This window comes from Morchella sextelata, assembly GCF_020137385.1.
Source record: "Morchella sextelata strain SCLS chromosome Unknown scls_2, whole genome shotgun sequence".
In the NCBI taxonomy this organism is placed as follows: domain Eukaryota; kingdom Fungi; phylum Ascomycota; class Pezizomycetes; order Pezizales; family Morchellaceae; genus Morchella; species Morchella sextelata.
The window spans coordinates 1,964,817-1,983,404 of NW_025408617.1; the positions used below are offsets into that span (position 1 = coordinate 1,964,817).

At 47.9% G+C, this 18,588-nt stretch overlaps 4 protein-coding genes across 4 annotated transcripts; 2 read left to right on the forward strand and 2 right to left on the reverse strand.

The window, feature by feature from the left end:
* Positions 1-949: 949 nt before the first annotated feature.
* Positions 950-5,737, reverse strand: H6S33_005784 (uncharacterized protein; the record flags this gene model as incomplete). The annotated part of the gene is made up of 6 exons (XM_044837167.1): positions 950-1,877; positions 1,933-2,162; positions 2,214-2,404; positions 2,459-4,145; positions 4,201-5,259; positions 5,318-5,737. 6 exons carry the CDS (start codon positions 5,735-5,737, stop codon positions 950-952), a joined length of 4,515 nt encoding a protein of 1,504 aa, XP_044699093.1.
* Positions 5,738-8,736: 2,999 nt separating this feature from the next.
* H6S33_005785 (uncharacterized protein) lies at positions 8,737-10,931 on the forward strand (the record flags this gene model as incomplete). Its single annotated transcript, XM_044837168.1, has 5 exons — positions 8,737-9,538; positions 9,607-9,711; positions 9,766-9,951; positions 10,029-10,092; positions 10,166-10,931. The coding sequence occupies 5 exons, from the start codon at positions 8,737-8,739 to the stop codon at positions 10,929-10,931; spliced, it is 1,923 nt and encodes a 640-aa protein (XP_044699094.1).
* A 1,994-nt stretch (positions 10,932-12,925) lies between these two features.
* Positions 12,926-14,739, reverse strand: H6S33_005786 (uncharacterized protein; the record flags this gene model as incomplete). Its single annotated transcript, XM_044837171.1, has 4 exons — positions 12,926-13,379; positions 13,438-14,069; positions 14,134-14,186; positions 14,268-14,739. The coding sequence occupies 4 exons, from the start codon at positions 14,737-14,739 to the stop codon at positions 12,926-12,928; spliced, it is 1,611 nt and encodes a 536-aa protein (XP_044699095.1).
* Positions 14,740-16,756: 2,017 nt separating this feature from the next.
* On the forward strand, positions 16,757-17,719 carry H6S33_005787 (uncharacterized protein; the record flags this gene model as incomplete). Its single annotated transcript, XM_044837172.1, has 4 exons — positions 16,757-16,783; positions 16,836-16,949; positions 17,021-17,275; positions 17,351-17,719. 4 exons carry the CDS (start codon positions 16,757-16,759, stop codon positions 17,717-17,719), a joined length of 765 nt encoding a protein of 254 aa, XP_044699096.1.
* Positions 17,720-18,588: the final 869 nt, after the last annotated feature.

Here is an 18,588-nt window from a genome sequence, read left to right on the forward strand (position 1 = left end):
AAATCACTACGCATTAAACACAAAGCAACCCACTAAAGACATCCCTTCACGTACATCAGACACAGCATCAGACACAATCAACATACAGACAAACTCGCAGAATAGAAACTCAGAGGTAGATAAAATATCTAGCTGGGATAAACTACCTGGATAAAGTACATACATAATTCCAATTCCCATTCAGTTACGTTCCAATCCATTCCTTCGCTCAAGCCATATCAAGTTCACTACGTAACCTACCCTACCGACCCTTTGCTACCAGGCATCCCCTTGATCTCTCACACGCAAAACGAAACGAAAAAGCATTAAAGAAAAATAGAAAAAGCAAGAAAAAAACCTTTCACAAAACCAGAAACTTCAAGAAAACGAGACAGTCGACTAGAATCATAGAAATGGTTACAGAAAAAAGAATAAGAAGAGAAGATTATGGACTAGTAACGAATAGGTAAACATGTCTACACAGGAAAGTAGGTACATATGTATAACGAGAAGAGACCAGAAAAATACAATAAAAGGATCGACCAGAGATTGAGAAGTGAATTGGTAAAGTTCCCAAAAATGAATTTTAGCGTAAAGCTAAGCTCTCGAACTATAAAGTAACGTAAACCAGAGAGAGAGAAATATAGACCCTTGAAAATAAGAAGGAAAAAACAACCCCAAAAAATAGAACGCCAACCAACCGCTGAAAAAAAATGAGAAAAGAAGAAAGATCGGAACTTCCAGCAAGAACTTCTCCCCTCAAGGCAATAGCAGCAAAAGAAAGAAAGTAAAACGAAAAAGATAAGTGATAAAAATCACTCCAACCAGCCCAACAAATAACAATGATCAACCCGACCCATAACTACTATGCCTTTCTTTCTTATGTTCCATCTCTATCTATAAAATGTCCTTTTGATCCTTTCCCTTCCTACACTATACATTATTACCCACAACCCTACGACTCCACTCTTCATCGACGCATATCATCAAATCGGATTTCGTCTCCTAACATCGACTGCCTTCTTATCTGAATACCGGATTGAGAAGACTCCAGTCTCGCCAACATCGCTGCTGATGTGAAGTCACTTGTAACCTCAAAACTTGCTCTTGTTGGTCGATGGAGATCGAGCGACATCCTAACCCGGTCCATGCTTGGTCGTGCACGGTCCATACTAGGCCTTGGGCGCCCGGTATCCATTGAATATCTGTGAGGGGTGAATGTTCCGTTCCCAGTATACCCTGATCCATCTGATCCGTTGCTGCCATTCCCGCTAGCGCGCTTGCCTGTCGTCGTAGCAGTTGGTGCAACACTAGGAGGGTATATCGGTCTTCTGTCATCATCTTGAACATAGATTTGTTGATTAGGATCAGGCTTCATAATGAGCTCTGATGAGGCTGCTGAAGATACTGCAGATTTCGAACCAGTTCCGGCATTGTGGTAGAGATGCTTAAATTTTCCTTGGCGGACCTGTTCACGGATAACATCGATATCGCGAGGGAAGTATAGCTTTTGGATAACCTTTGCCGAGAAGCGGGGAATGAGGCAGACAATAACTGTAAGAAATATTGTAGCCCAGAAAGATAGTGCTCCGTAGACGTGCTCTGCGGACTTGTAAAATGCACCACTTTCAGTGAAAGCCGAGTAGACACCAGTCCAAAGAAAGATCATCAGCATACTGATAACCGTAGCAAGAGTGAAAACCCAATCCCATCGGAACTGGTTCATCATGACGTAGCTGTTGACAACAACAATAGTAGAACAACCAACATAAACACCCATGAGCTCTCTACTGTTGAGATCACGACCAGAATCACTAGCGAAGCCACCAGTATGGAACAGCAAGTACGTCATGAAGAAACAAATTACCGACTGGTAGATACCATCGATCATATAAACCCTATGAAGGAAAGTCAGTTCATGTTGCTATAGTATGAAATGATATGAGCAAATACCAGAATTTCAGTTGTGTCCATTCTTGTCGCAAGATACCACGGCGGTACAGTTGGGGGACAGCCAAAGAGACTTTATCATCGACGTCTTGGTCCAGGATGCCCATAAGGACGACCGGTACAGAGGTGAAAGCAAGATTGTAGAGAAGAATGTAGGTGTATTCGAAGAGATAAGATCCATCAAAGCTGTTGTACAACTGATACCAGAACAACGCGAATGTCCACACAATGTTCTATGCTTTGTTAGAAGGCACTTTAAAGCAATTAGAAAGGGTGTATCAAACCTTATAAAAGAAGTTGGCAGTCATTTCTCCCACCCTGCGGTAAGACCAACGACCGTGAACGAGCACAAGCCTGCTAAGGTAGCGAAATTGTCCAATGGCATAATCAGAACACATGACAGCCTGTCGTCCTTCCACACCGGCGATACCGACACCGACATCAGCCTCTTGAATCATGGCTACATCATTTGCACCTGAAGAATTGTTAGCTCATGTCTCGTCACTCGAACATTTGAGTCAAGACTTACCATCACCAATAGACAAAGTCATAACATCCAGTCCCTTCTTGACCATTTGGCACACCGCAGCTTTCTGACTCGGACTGACACGACAGCAAAGAACAGCCTTGCACTGTTTGCAAAGTAACAGGAATCTCATCTTCAGCTCCTCTTCAAGAACAATCTTCAATGCATCACCATCAATAACAAGAGCGTGGGTGGGCGCCGGTGGGTTGTGGTCCTTTCTTGCGCGATTGAGTTCTTCTTCGGATCCAGTCAAATTGAAGTTGTCCATCAAGTACTTGTCCAGGAGTTTTCCAGCCTCTTCGATGTTGTCCGCTTCATCAGGCTTGAACATGATAAGATCCATGTCGTTATCCAGAAGATTGCAGGAGAACCCAATGTTGATTGCCGTCTCTACCTTGTCACCAGTCAAAACCCAGAGCTTAATACCGGCCTCTGCAAGAACAGCAATTGTTTCCGGGACACCATCCTGAAGACGATCCTCGATAGCAGTCCCTCCAAGAAGAAATAGATCCCTCTCGATAGCGTCGGATACCTCCTCCATCTTTTCCTCACGGCCATGGACAGCTGCGGCGGCAATATCGTATTTCCTGCTCCAGTCCTTGTATTCATCCTCCGAAAGCTCTCTCTGAGCAATGCAAAGTGTCCGGAGGCCCTCACGGGCAAACATTTCCAAGTGTTCGGCGGTAGACCTTCGAAGTTCCTGCTGTTCCCCTGCTCGTAATCTTGAGTAGATAATGCTGTCGGCGCCCTTGCAAAACAAGAAGATCTTTCCAGTATCAGGCATACGAATAATAGCGCTCATTCTCTTTCTAGAAGAATTGAATTCCAGGGTGTTGAGAACCTCGTACTCCTTATTTTCTCCTTGAACGTTTACAACTACGCTATTCCCTGTCCTCTCAACCAATGCAAATCCACAGTCACGGGCAGTGGCAACCAGCGCAGCTTCATCGGGAGACTGTGCCTTAAATTCGATTTTCGAAGGATCTTCGGAAGACTTGTCGGGTAAAACAGTATGGCAAAGCGCGAGAACAAGCATGAAATGGGCATTGGCCTTGGCCTGCTCCTCGCCAGAAACTCCACTAATGTCGTGAACGAAGTCAGGCGCAACAAAGGTAAGGGCTTCATCATCCAGGTACGGGTTATCATTAATTCGTCGCAACTCGGAAATCATTTCCACACGGTCCCTTGCGATTTGTTCCCTAGCCTTTGCACCTTCAACTTCGATATCAATTCCTTGCCTCTTTTGCATTCCTGCCTGTGCCTCGGTGTACGCCTCGCCATAAGCAAAGCCGTTGACAGTACACTTTTTGAATTCCATAACATTTTGAGTCAATGTCCCAGTCTTGTCAGAAAAGATATACTCAATCTGTCCAAGATCATCCGAAATATTCCAAGACTTAGGTGTGCAAGGGTAGTCGATCTTTTCATAGTACATATGGACGTCGCTGAATATAAAGAAAGCCTGTGCCAATTTGATGATCTCAATACTGATATAAAGTGAGATTGGCACCAAATTCTGAAATAAAATGACCGCTGTCCAGAATGTAACGAGACCGTCAACTGGTGGGGAACCACCAATTGACCCGAATTCGAAATAGTTGAGCGATTCGTTGCCTTTTGACCAGGTGACACCTTGTACAATACCAGAAACCAAGCACATCACCAAGAGGAGGCAGAAATTCATGATAACCTAGTTCAAAATAAGCATATATGGGGGAAACTATTGGGGTATCTTGCCAACGCACATTCCAGTTCAATTCCCTTGTAATCCGACTCCGCTTTGAAGGAGTAATTCCCGCATTCATCATAATCTTTGTCTCATCACCAGTAAAAGCCACAAGTCCAATAACCCACTGGGTATTCCTAAGGGTGCAACCTCTCAACAGGAGATTGTTGATTGATACCGGTTCCGCCATCTCCTCACCCTCATCTTCCGGCTTGGTGGGATCCTTTTGCTGCCACTTTACTACTCCGCTGTATGAATAAAGATTTGCATGAGGGTTCTCGCTTTCGAGAGTAAAAGTTGCAGCCTCGCAGTCTTTGGCATGGCGAACCCGTCTACCAGCATGAAGCGCATGTCGGACCTTCAAGTTTGTTTCACCGTCCAAATTCTTCGTCTCAACATAACAAGCCCCATCACTGTCGGCGGTCGAAAGAATGACGACATCTGCGGGAATTTCCTCGTCGTTATAAACTCGGATGAAATCTCCAACCCTAACATTCTTCCAAAAGTCCTTTTTGAATTTTGCCTTGCCCGGTGTTGTTTTATGGGGGTCGATAACATTTCCATAAAAGCGAGATGGGGGTTTGTTGACGCTCTGCCTTTTGGGATTAGGTACCTCTAAATGTGTTGAGCGGGGAGCTTGTTCCGTATCGTCGGTGAAAGAAAACCTCTGCTTGTCGGCTGATGGTGATCCCACGGGGGTCATTTGAATGGATTCCGAATGTTCGCTCATGACAGAGTAAATAGACGATCTTGTCGTGGATCGCTCCAATCGATTTTCCGGAACACCACCCTTCTTTTTGATCTTGTAGTCCCGCTTCTGTGCCTTGTACCACGCAACTCCTTCACGGATGTTTCTAGATGTTGCCTTCTTAATCCGACGCCATAGCGAGATGTTTTCATCAGTAACATTGGGGTTGTGCCAATCTACCAGGATATGAATAGGAGTATTGTTGAGCTCATTGTCGAGCACCGTTCTTCGGTAATCTTCGATGGCGTCCTTAGTAGCAGTGATCAACAAGATAACAATCAAAGGCACCGATCCTAAAGCTGGATTTGAGGCACCAAAAATGGGGAAAATCTAGTCGCAACAATGTTAGACGCTTTTGCGAGTAAAGGGCACACGGAACTTGACGTACAGCAAGTATAGTAACAAACAAGAAATAAACATTCGCAACGTTGTGAAACTGCAGCCACAGATTCTTGGGTACGAATATAAGTGGCGTATATTTTGCGGTTCGTATCTTATTTCGAGAAAACCACTGCTTCGGCGAACCGTCCTCGTCGATACATTCTGGCGGTAGAGGCATATTTACGAATATTCGCCTCTGGGTGTCCTCCTCGTCCTCATCCTCTGGCCCAGGCCCCATTCCACCAAAGTTCTGGCCTGTGCCTTCGAGATCTGCTTCACCCTTCTCTGGGTATTTCTTCATCGACAGTGCTCTCATAATCGTATCCCGTTTTCGTCCTGCATCTGGCCCAGGAACCCGCTGGGTTGCCCACCGCAATCTTTTTGTACCAGATGAAGTAGGTCCTCCTCCTCCGCCACGGCCCGTCATCGTTGGCGAAGTGTAGAAAGGAGCTCAATAACTGGAGGAATAGTATGTATGGCCAGTGTTAATGACTGGATGGGTTTGAAATAGTAGTGGGTGATGTGTTGATATTTTAGGTTTTGGGTGGGTTCAAATGAGCTTGATAGGTAATAATGGATCAATGATAAAAATGTTCAAGAAAGAATGAGTGAATGCAAGTCAAAGTCAAGAAAAAAAGAAGTGAGCAACCGGAAGCGTCGGAACGGACGCAATAGAGTAGCTAATAAAATTAAACGAAAGAGAAAATGTTCAAAAAAAGCGTCAAGCCTAGTGGTCTGATGGAGGAGGGTGGGGAGTATAGTGATAGAGTTGAACGAGCGAAAGAGCGAAAGGGAGGAAAGAGATCGTTTCCAAATTTCGGAGAATGAGTTGTGGGCAATATGTTTCCTTTCTTCTTCTTTTCCTTCTCCTACTGCTACCTCGTCAAGTCTGGTGTTTGCCTTAGAGTCGGTAGGCTGTGGACCAGAAACTATTTTTGGTGCTTCGTAAGACTTCGGTGAAAAGAGGAACGGGTCCGGCGACGCGACGTGTCGCGATGAGAGTCCGGGGAGCCGGTGGGAAGAAGAGTTGTGAGTGATAGTACGGGACACCACACTTCAGGGGAGGGGGAGGGGAGGGGGGGTGGTTTGAAACGTGAGCAAACGAGGGGTGGAAGGGAATAAGAGTGAGGAGGGGCTGAAAAGGAAGGGAGAGAAGGAGAGAAGAGAGAGACGGTAGCAGCTCGGAGTAAAATGTTTCCCTCCTTTGCTCTCAAAGAATGAGCGAGAGAGAGAGAGAGATTTCCGGACCGTGATACAGTTCAGAGGGGGGCGTTTATGCCAGGATTAGAGGGTGAATAATAATAATGCGCTTGGACACAACCGTTGCCCGGATCACCTACTTCTCTAGAGTAGGTAGTAGGCTGTAGGTTGGGTAGGTACCTTATGTACCTAGGTATCTAATGTAATGCAGACCTGCAAGTTGGATGCAGAAGAAGCCTGTGAAGAAAGGTCTCTTTGTATAATTGGGTCAAGCGTGAGCCGATGGGGGTGAAGTACCTAGAATTGTAGATGAAGAAGCTTCTCCCCCCCCCCCCTTCCGAGAGCTTAATACCCACCTACGACCCACAAAAGACGCCAGCTAAAACATCAAAACAAATTATAATTATTTATTCCTCTACATGAGTTATGGTTCAGTTCCTATTGAGCAATCTGACTTACACGACGATGATGGTCCATGAGCAGGTTTCCAAAGCAAATTGTCAGCGGTGACGGAGCTAGTTGGTAAGAAGAACCTGAACAACACTGTTACTGCTTGCTGATTCGTGTGGGACCTAATTGATTTCCATTTGCTAGGGAGACGATGGATGGCTTGGGTCACCTCGGCACCCTCATAACTCCTAAACCGGTGCAAGCTAGTCCGGTTCGGGCTCTCTTGTCTTCTTGTAGACAACGATGTCTGAAACCTCTCAGGGCCTTGAACACGGGCTCTTCCCTCCTCTGGTGACGAACCCTCTCGGCTGTGCCCCTGTTATTACAGTACCTCCGAACACTATAGGGAGATTCCCTTATTATTATTATTGAACGGGGTGAAGTTTGTTAGTCGTCCACCTATGTATAGGAGGCACTCATAAGGGCTGACAGTGTGTGAATATATTAAAGCAAAACAGCTTATCACCGTCGTCGTTATCGGCGTCGTAGTCACTTTCGGTCGGTGTTGCTTCTTCACATTGCTCCGATCATCAAGAATTGAGCTTACTCTGCTCCCTTCCCTCGATCTAACTTCATTGTCGAGGGGAATTGAACGCACTTGACCTCCTGCTTTTGCTCCTTGACTACTGCTGCTGCAGTGGAACTCTTTTTCTCTTGACAGTAGCATCCCTTCCTTGACTAACTTTTAGTATCTTACAAAGCCGTGCCTGAGTGCAAACTCTATGATGCCCTCTATCAAGGCCACAATCGACACGAATAAACTCTTACCAAGGATTAACGGCGCTGGCGGCATGCATCTCGGACTTATCGGGAGCCGAAAACAAGCACGCCCGCTGTAGAAGTAGCAAAACCACCTATGAAAATGGATTCCTGTTACCCCGGAACTGCGCTATCCGACAACGTGCGTGCAGCCATCAATCACACACGAGAGCACCTAAGGCACATCAGGGTCCTACTCGGAACTCCACCGCAGAAAAGAAAAAAAAAAGACAAGAAACAAAGCTTGATAATGACATGCTTACAAACCGCATTCTAAAAATGCACGTTAATTGAGGATGGGTGTGTGTGGAGAGAGGGAAAAAATAAAAGTCCACATGACTGGCTGCATATTACATAGCATAGCCATGAGAGGAGAAAATACAAGCAAACCTTTTTTTACAGTGTTACATTCCTCCGGCGGTAGAATTGATAATTGGGATCAAATCAACCGAAACTCCTCTCCGCTTGTTAAAATAAATAAAAACCCCAAACCACGGAAACACGGATCATCATACGTCGATAAATTGAGTCATTACCATCATCGCACATGAGCGAAGAGGCGTTAAAAGGAAACAGACGGGCTGCGGGAGTGATTCCGGGTAGTTGGTTTTGTGTAGGGCGTCGATAAAGTAGTTACCTCGTCCCGTCGTTTCAAGAATCAAGACGCCCCCAAAAAGAATTAAACCCTGTCATCCCATCAACTTCTGGAAGCTGTGGAGTTGCGGAGTGCGGATATTCTTCCAACCGTAAAAAATCTCTTTTTTGCCTTTTTTGTGTGGAGCTTGGGGACGCGGCAAGCCGAACCAGACAGAGCCAACCAACCATTGACAACCAACCAGCCTGCCGCTGATGTAAGCGTGCATGCATGTACCACATCTTACCTAGGCTCGTTCCACAATCTACATGACATCGCGATTGCAACTAATTTACGCGTCGACCCCACCATTCGTTCAGGCCAGCATCACCCAGAAAAGCGAATACCAAGCCCGACCCTGATCAACACCAGGCCCTTTCGAAATGTCGGGGAAAGACCGTAGGTCAGGAAACAGCGCTGCAGGCAGGAACGGCTCAATCAGAAGCTTCTTCAAGCCCGCACCGCCGCAGCGGCTTGACACGAACCACAAAGCTACCAGCAGCACCATCGTCCCCCTACAAACATCACCAGCAGCTGCACAGCTACACGCCGAAGCTGGGATCCAAGATACAATCACTGTCCAATCCACCCCATTATCCACAGACAGCTCGTTCACAGAGCCGTCAATACCATCCTCGTCACTCCCAGGCTCGCAGGCCACCGCGCAATCAAGAGTAGTGCCTAGTTCCGATGGCGAGGAATCAGACGACTCCCTCGAAGACCCATTCGAGACTCTCCGCCGGCAGCGGCGAAAGATTGAGCCCGCCTCGGGGGTCAAGAAGACGCCCAGTATAGCCACCACTCCGCCGTCACTACGAACCCCCAGCGCGGCCGCCGAAGATCCACCGGTGCGCAACTACAAGTTCTCTCTCGGAAACCTCGTCGCGCAGAAGGAGCGGGAGACCGCGCTTGAGAAAGAGAAGTTAGCCTCCAAGGCTCTACACGAAGAGGCCAACCGCGAGATCACGACGGACTTTAGGAACGGGGAGCAGGAGATTGATGAGGCGATGATGATCGAGGCTTTTGGCGAGGTTGAGGCGCGCAAGTTGATGGCCGCCTTGAAGAGGAAGGACGCCTGGAGGGTTGACAAGTCGTGGCACTTTTTCGATCTCGAGAGGGGCAAGCGGAGGAACCAGTTTCCTCGACATGCTGTGGAAGGTGGGGGCTGGGAGGCTGGGCTTGTGAGTGCGTGCGGACAATCTTGCTTGGGGTGGGGGCGGGCAGGAGGTGTGCTAATGATGCGTGTGGTGTAGCTGCTAGGGGCCGGAGACAGATGTTCCTGTCTGGCTTTGTGATGGATATGGCGAAAATCGATGCTGTGCTGCCCGACGAGGTCTTGAGCTGGATGTTTGACGAAGGTGCAGATCCGGTGTCTTTCGCTGTCTGTGAGCGGTAACTTACGTGATTTACAGTGTGCCTGGAAACTAAGGACGAGCTTGCATTTGCATACTTTAGGGTTCTCGGGGCCCTGCCCATCCCGGTAGTAGAGCAGCAATTCACGGAAGATAGGGTATCTCGCCTCTTTCATTTGCTCGGGGGTAAAAGTGATGCCCTTGACACGGAAAAACAAGTAGCCTTGGCAGATTCGGGGAGAATAGGTATGGCCGGATTCCGTGCATATATATATAATTATAATCATAGTCCTTGGGCAGTTCATAAAGTTGACTGTTTGAAGACGACCAGGATGGTAATTTCTACAACGCTACACTCGTCACCACACTCTTTGGGAGAATAGGCCCGTAGTACGGAAACCCAATCGCCCTTTTTTTTAAAGTACATGTCAGACATAGAAGTACTAACTATTATAATTAGCATTTGCTCTAATACTGCGGTTATTAAAAAGACTTGCGTACTCTTAGTACGGCTCGCATTGGACGTGCGTGTAGCAAGGCAGGCTCAATTACGGGCTTCGATAGAGGATGCTCTAGCTGAGATATTCGAGTCAATACCGGACGATGACTGGGCAGAAGTATCTAAGGAAATTGCCCTTAATCTTATCACGACAATAGTTGATACGCCATACCGCCTACGTGCTATCAACGCCCTCCCAGTGCATACACCCCGCACGCATCTCTTCCGCCGCCGCCTTGCGCTCTCGTATCTCTGGGATGACCCTTCATACCTCACCAAACCCTATGCTGACCTAGTCCGCATCTCCGACCTTGACAAGCTGCTAGTCAAGCCGCAGTACAAGATCACCAAAGAGACCGACTACCATGACCTCAAAGCGCACGTCTCCATGCTCGACATTGCAATTGACGACGGCCCCACCGCGCGCGAGGACCACGGGGACAGCGACGCGGAAATAGACATACTTGTGGAGCGCCTTCGAAACCTGTTTGGCCGCATAAATGACACGAATGCCCAGAACCTGACTAGGACTGAGGCAAAGGACACGATCGAGAGACTCAACTTTAGGCTACGCTTTGCTGTCAGGACGAAGGTCAAGACGCAGCTGGTGGTGGACACAGATACGGGCCCTGAGTGGGTGGGCAGAGATGGAAAGGTGCAGACGAGGCTGCCATGGGCAGGAGGAGAGGAAGGAGGGGAAGGAGGAGGCAGTGCTGGTGGTAGATAGTGGCAGATAGACAGGACCTGGTTAGCCTAGCCGGGGGGGTGGTGGGGGGTGGTGGGGGGTGTGAGACGAAAAGCTCTCTTTCTTTCTTTCTCTCTCTCTCATTCCTAGCCAGCCAGATAGTATCACGAGTGAAGAAGTCATGTATGGTTAAACTAATGTACTTATTTGGACATGCAATATTTCTCTTGGTCCGGGTTAATTCACAGACGGATTGGTCATGCTGAGGGTAAATGTATTTTTGTCCAGAGAGAGAGTGAGAGAGTTAGAGCGAAAGAAAGAAAGAAGTAAGAGAATTTAGCTCTTCACCACATGTCGCGATGTCGTTCGGCTTACCGGTCAGCAGCCCTCTCGACTACATCCACAAGTTACCGGCACCACCAGACGCACGGTAAGTCTCCCACTGCAAATAGAACCCACACAGAGATCCCGATATATATAGACAGCTACAGCACACATTCTACTCTAGACTCTCTACTCTAGTCTCTCTTTCTGTATGTCATCCACACCCCGCATGTCTGTCCATCCCAGTCGAACGGAAACTCTGCACGCACGTGTAGAAATATGCGAACTCGCCCGGTCGCGCACGTTGAAATAGACTCGAGTAAACATGCGGCTGAGATGCCACAAGTGCAAAAAAGAAAAAAGAAAAAAAGGCAAAATATTTAGTTAGCCACACCATCACTTCTGCCCTGCTTTAGCCAACTCTTCTGGAATCCGCGCGCGGCGGCACAACCGGAGAAGAAAGGTGGTGGGTTGGTGGCAGCGGGCGGCTCAGCTGGGATCCGGTCGGGTCGGCCACTAAACTTAGGCGGATGGATAGACGGGGACAGGGGAGCATTAGGGAGAGAGGGGGAGGAGCAAAGGGCAGGGAGCTTCCGGCTTCCGGTGACCGGATTCCGGTGCTAGACTAGTGTGCTTGGCTAGCGTGAGCACGGGTTTCGGGGAATTTTGGGTCATGGGGGGTCACTCGGTTTTTTGTGGTATTTGTGGTTTTGGCTTCTGGATGGTGTGCAGTTGGTGTTGGGTTTGTTATTATGTAGGCGCTAGAGTAGTTAGTTACTCTAGACGGACGGGATGGACGGATTGCTCTGGAACGGGAGTTTTCAAGCTTAACTAAGGGGGATCTACACTCCTCATCTCATGCAGGCAGCCCACAAACTACCAGATGTCCGATCTAAGACATGGCTACCATCGCCAACTGCCCGGATTTTGCTTTTTGGTTTTTTTGGCGAGAAGGGAAAAAACAAAAAAAACAATTTTAGCTACGATAAGTTATTCCCCACATCTCAGGGGAATGAGGGGTCTAGATGGTGAGCTTGCGGAGATTACGATTGCGATGACGATGGTTGGGATAGGGCGAGTGATGGGCTGTGAAGTGTTTTTGTTTCTATATATACCAACTAGCATTTTCCCTCCCCCGATCTGACATACAGTCCTTCTTTTTCTATACTCCCGCCTCCACTCCTTGCTAACAAAGTCCCTTCCGAAGACGCCGATAGTGTACAGTACAAACATTTGATATAAAAGAAGAAAATAGGAGATGATGAGGGGAGTTCTCAGATTGTGATTGTTTTTAGTGGAGAAACGGTGGGGAATAAAGAGATATAAACAGTATATAAAAATAAGAAAGGAAGAACGCCAGAGACCATCGATCGATATAAACATATATAAGCTGGAAAAGTTTGATAAAGATAACAAAAAACCGAGGCCTTCGGTTGGAAAGGCTAGAGATAAGTAGTTATGGGGTAGATAGAGGTAGAGTGGTAGGGAGAGAGAGAGAGTAAGAGAGGAAGAAGAGGAGAGTATGGTATGCAATAGCCAGCATATATAAAAAAACAAGAATCAAGAAACATGTCAAAACGGAATGGGGGATCAAAAGCCAATCTATACACCCGACCACCCAAAAACAAGAATCCTCACCGCTGAGAAAAACACAGAAGAGAAGAGAAATGGAAACCCATCAATCATCATATCGCATCATACACTCACGCACTTTATTTCTTCGCCTTCTTCACTGGCATCAAATCCAGCTGATAGTCCAAATACACCTCCCGCTCCTTCGCGCCCACCTCCTGCTGGTGCTGCACGCTCTGGTTGAACCTCTGATCCATCAACTTTGAGGCTGCCTTTTTTGCGCCCGCTTGCTGCTGCTTACCGACAGACATCCAGCCGCGCTTGCCCTCCTTTGCGCCGCTCTCGCCCCACATTGTTAGGCGTTGCGTGCGGCGGAGCTTATGTAGGCCGTAGGCGCAGATGATGGCGGAAAAGACGAACGCCCATCCGGAGACGCCCCAGAAGGCAAAGTCGGACTCTTCCATGAAGTTTTTAAGATTCATGCCGTAGAGACCGGCGATGAAGGTTCCGGAACCGATACCGAGCGTGCCGATAGAGAACTTGAGGTCGAGGAGCATGAGAGAGTTGCGGTTGGCGTCGAGAATGATATTGACACTGGAGCAATGGTATTAGCTCGGTTCTTGTGGTAGATTTGAGGGAAGGGTGCCTTTACATTTCCTCGGTATTCCGGATGCTAGAGACCAAATTGCTGGAGATCTGGACAATCTCGTCACATATCTTATGATATGACTCCAGCAGCATCTCTACTTCAGTGTGCTCCTCCATCGGCCTAACCTTCCCGTGCAGCTTCTCCGACAGATACATGTCCGCCAAATCATCATCAGCCTCCAGGATCTCCTCAATGGCGTCCCTAATCAGCTTCGCCTTCTGCTCAAACGTCGACAGCTTCTTTGAGTAAATCAAGAGCTGTCTCAGCTTATCCCTATCGATATCCTCCTCCAAGTCTCCCAGTAGCGTAATCACCAGCTCCTGCAGCACCTTCATTTCTGCTTCCAGCGCCGCAGTAACGGAAATGAGGATTGCTTCGAGGGCGCGCATCTCATATGGAAGACCACCCATAGCCTTTGAGCCCTGTCTCAGCTTTCCGCCGAGATCGTACATGAAGATGGATTGTGTGTAGGAGTCGGTGGACCCGTAGACGTCGAAGAGGAGGACCATGTCGGCTTTAATGAGTGCGCGGATGTGCAGAAGGTTTACGAGGATGGAGTTTTTGCGGACGAGGATGTGGGGGACGATGATGCTGGGAACCCAGAGTTTACGGAGATCGCGGGGCATGAGGCCGTGCTGTGATCATTGACCTTTTAGTAACCAATTCTCAAATTGAAAGATATGGCAAGTATATACAAACCTTTGTACACAGCTCCGTCTTCTTGAACTCTCCAAACACAACAGTAACGTTTCCTACAACCAGTCAGAAAACCTGCAGGTACCAATGACAAACAATGCATGAAAACCAAAAACCGGAAACAAGAAAAAACGAACCTTCCCGATCAAACTCCGTACACCTCAAAAACTCATCCCCGTTATTCTTGTGCAACAGACTCCTCCCCAGAATCGCATCCTCCGGTCCCGAGTCCAGGTACCTCGAACTCCCCTTCTCTGGCCGCTGCGCATACTTCTTTGACCGCCGCCTAAATAGCGTTTCTAGGAACCCACTCGACTTGCGCCTCCCCGCGACTATCGAGCCCGCCTCAGGCCCACCATATTGCTGCAGGAAACCTGGGTTTGCATCTGCATACCGCGACAGTGGCGTCAACCGGGATTGCATTTTCGATGTTGTGAATGCCCGGCGCTGATGCTGCTGTGCTGGGTTCATTGTCGCACTGGCTTCTCTCCCGCCGAAGCCGGGACGGGTGGGCGCAGTAATGGGCAGGGCGCAGCAGTGGTGGGGGGTACGGGTTAGGCGCAGTGCCAGCGTTCGGGGACAGGTGGAGGGCGCAAGGTGAGCGCGCATGTGGGCCGTGAAGAGGTTGTTTGTACTGTGAGTATGGGTTACGGGTATCAAGGCTTTCTAGTGGCGAGGTGGGGGGAATTGTTCTCCCTCTGTGGATGTAGTGGTGGTGGGAATTGAGCTGGAGTATTGGGTGGAAGGTTGAGGAAGGAGCAATCAATGGACGAGCGGAATGTCTTGGGTGAATTGGATCTTTTCCTTTCCAAAACGTATGATATCGGAAGAGGCTCTGCGGCAAGTAGCTTTTGGTCTACGGAAAACTTTTGAGGTTGTGGCTGGTGGGGGTGGCTTGAGTGGGCAAGCTAGCTGCAGAGCCTCTTCTTGACGAGCTTGGCTAGCAGCGCCCTGGACAGTGGGTTTATACGGTGTCGTCTGCGCTCTTGGGTACGAGGTACCTGCAGGCAAATTACAGTACTCTAGATTGATCAATCTGTTTTACGATTCATTTCCTCGAGCATCAGGATGCACAACGGCGAAAACCGGGAATAAATGTTGCGGCTGAATGGGGTTTGACGTCATGCATGACCAACCAGAAGTGTGCAGTTGCAAAAAGCAGTGTTCGGGAGTGTGGCTGGAGACAGTCTTTCATGGTTTATCACTCGGTTGTTGGGCCCTGTTTATCATATATAGGATTTATTACTGCTAAACAGCTAGCTAGGTATCTTACTCAATACTCGGGCCCACTAATAAACCACATAAGTCTCGTTGTGTCTTCGTCCCTCTAAACGGCTATCGGTCTCATCCCTTCCGGCGGTGTCGAACTATCGATTTTGGTACCCCATGTGAGTTGGCTGTTGGCAACAGGCGTTTCTCGCTACAATGCTGATGGGGGATGTGATCAGGAGCACAAGAATATGCTGTCCTTTGGGGGTATTATTACTAATATGTGTTCTTCCATTTATTAAAGACTCTAATACAGACACAATCTCGCGTGAGCTATTTCTTTTTTTTTATGGTTGCTGAATCATGGCGGATCACGTAGTGGCCCGAGTCATGAGGAATGAAGGATTGACTGAGGAATGAAGGATCCCGGTTTTGGCGGCTAGTTACAAATCAAACTAGGCTTAATAGCCGACAGCTGGTTGTTTTGTTATCCAGGGTTAGGGATCAGGGCGGGTATCTTGATGCGCACGTAAAGTACGACTAGCTGGACTGGCATAGGCATGTTTACTACTAGGCTACAGTGCAATTGTTGCTATGGAGGAATTATTCACCGCTCTTTGCCATAATATAAGCTTCATGCGCAGCTTTTCTTGCTGCGATTGGTGCACCCCCAGTACACATATGTACTGTGCATGTGGGACTCTTTGTGCTCGTGGTGTCGTTTGGCCGGGGTGGTTTTCGGTATTCTAGCTGGTGGGTACTGGATCACTCACTATGGCCTGACATAACACCGAAATTGCCTCGGCCAGTCAAATAAAAGTTTAGCTAGCTGGATAGTATACTGGCCGATGGATCACTTATGAAAATACCTCTCAGAAACATTTGCTCTCGGAGCTACAAAGAAGCATCGTGGGGTCCCGGCATGGATATCCACTTTTCAAGAATGCCAAACAAGGGTTAAATAGGCGCATGTTGCATGTGGCAGAGAACGCCCAACTACGACTGATTAGGGAGGACCGCAACGTACAGCCTAACGGCGGCCGGATCAATTTAGATTGATCGACGGCTTTTGGGAAAAGGAGATAATAGGTCGGCCGAGGGTTTTTTTTCTGGCCAAGTATATAATGTTTCTATGAGTGCTCTGCTCTACGGAGATTATTGAATTCTTCGCTTTGACAGCTTGTGCATATAGCGCTATACGGCGGATCATTGATCGTCCCTTACTTGAAATACTTACCAACTACGCACTAAACTACTTATACCCTAATCCAACGATGTGTTTTTCGGACGAGAGTCAAGCTTTACTCCCAGGGAATTGCCAGTATTGTCAGATCTGGTGATCCTCGTCACAGGTGGAAATAATGGTCTTGGGAAAGAGAATATCCTGGCCTTCTGTGATAAGGGCGCAAAGGTCTACATGGCTGCCAGGTCAGAGCCAAAAGCAGTATGTTACTTCTATTTCCCAAGTTGGTGACAACAGCACTGACAAAAAATAGCTTGCCGCAATTCAAGATATCAAATCCAAAGTCCCCAACGCAAAAGTCGAGTTCATTGAGATGGACCTCAGCTCTTTCTCTTCTGTCAAGAAGGGCGTCGACGACTTCCTTTGGGTACACATATATCCCATGTTTACACTAGTAAAATAGCTACGCAGATCTAGACCTAACATCACAATAGCAAGGAAACAAAACTCCACGTCCTGCTCAACAACGCTGGCGTCTTTTGTCTCCCCTACTCCAAGACCGCTGAAGGTTTTGAGATTCAATTCGGCACAAACCACATGGGTCACTTCCTCCTCACAAAGTTGCTCCTCCCCACGCTTATCTCGACCGCAAAGGCCTGCGACCCCGGCACAGTGCGTATCGTCAATGTCTCCTCCCTCGCGCACAACCGAACTGAAACTATCACCTTTGATGACATGCACGACGAGAATGGGGTACCTGGCGCCACTACGCTGTTTAAGTCATATCTATCACACTCTATCACTCACGCAAAATTAACCCTACACTAGTCTAAACTTGCAAACATACTGCACGCTAAAGCACTCTCAAAGAGAGTAAAGGAGCATGGCATCATCACGATGTCACTCAATCCAGGGATCATCCACTCAGGACTGTGGGAGAATATGTCAGGGATCACATCACCAATGTGGGAGATTGCAAAGTACTGTTTCACAACGCCGGAGGTCGGAGCGTATACCAATATTTTCTGTTCAGCGTCGCCAAAGGTAACGATGGAGGATACTGGGGATTATTATGTCCCGGTGGGAGTCAAGGGTGCAGGAAAGATGCATAAACCGAGTGTGGCGGCGAGCGATGACGAGCTGGCGGAGAAGCTGTGGGAGTGGTCTGAGACGGAGGTGGCGAAGCATGGGTACTAGTACTTGAAGCGTGGTTTCTTTTAGGGCGTGGAGCTTTTCCTTTTGCGGTTCTGAGTGGTTTGGCTTCTTACTCAGGTTTGATATGTGATTATGATGTCCTTTTTTATATATCTTGGTAGATTATGGTTATTCCGTAAGGTTGAGGTATAGCTATCGATATCTTTGAGCCTTGTTGTGGTGAGTAGATTTAAGTATAACTGGTTTATTGTCATGCTTCTTTCCGGTAGGGTATGGTGTATCCAAGGCTGCAAATTATTATATATAGAAACATGTTGAATGAGAAATATGGCTCAGATTGATAGAAACAATTAACAGTTTCTGGGTTCCATGTCTGACTGAGCCCGTAGAGCCAGTGACTATAGACCTTGACAATCAGATGAAGGTGCCTGCAACTCAATTGATCAAGCCCGAATTGATACTTGTACATGTGCTGCCAGAAAGTGAGAGCTGAAGCTCATCAACACCATCTCACATACACCTACGAAGCTGTACTGTCCTGTGAGCCTAGCCACCGTAATGATGTCCTTAATACCGGAGCATCATGTGCTATCACTCGCATTGCGACCTGCTACGAGGCGGTTTCTGTAGATCTACAAGTCCCCCAACACGGGGAAAAGGTCAGTGCTAGAAGAATATAGGGATCTTTCTTTGGTCCGGGAGTTGGTGGTATTCTGGAATGTGGATGAGGGCAAGAATACTGGCCGTTCTCAATGCCTTCTTAGTTCGTTTCTCCGGTTGTGGGTAAGTACGTGGTACATTACCTTCTCTGCCACGCTTAAAAGGATTGTAGTCAACCAGGGTCTCACAACGGCTCAAAAGTAGAGAAGCATTTAAAGTTCTGCGGTCTTAGGCGATAGATGGTCCATACA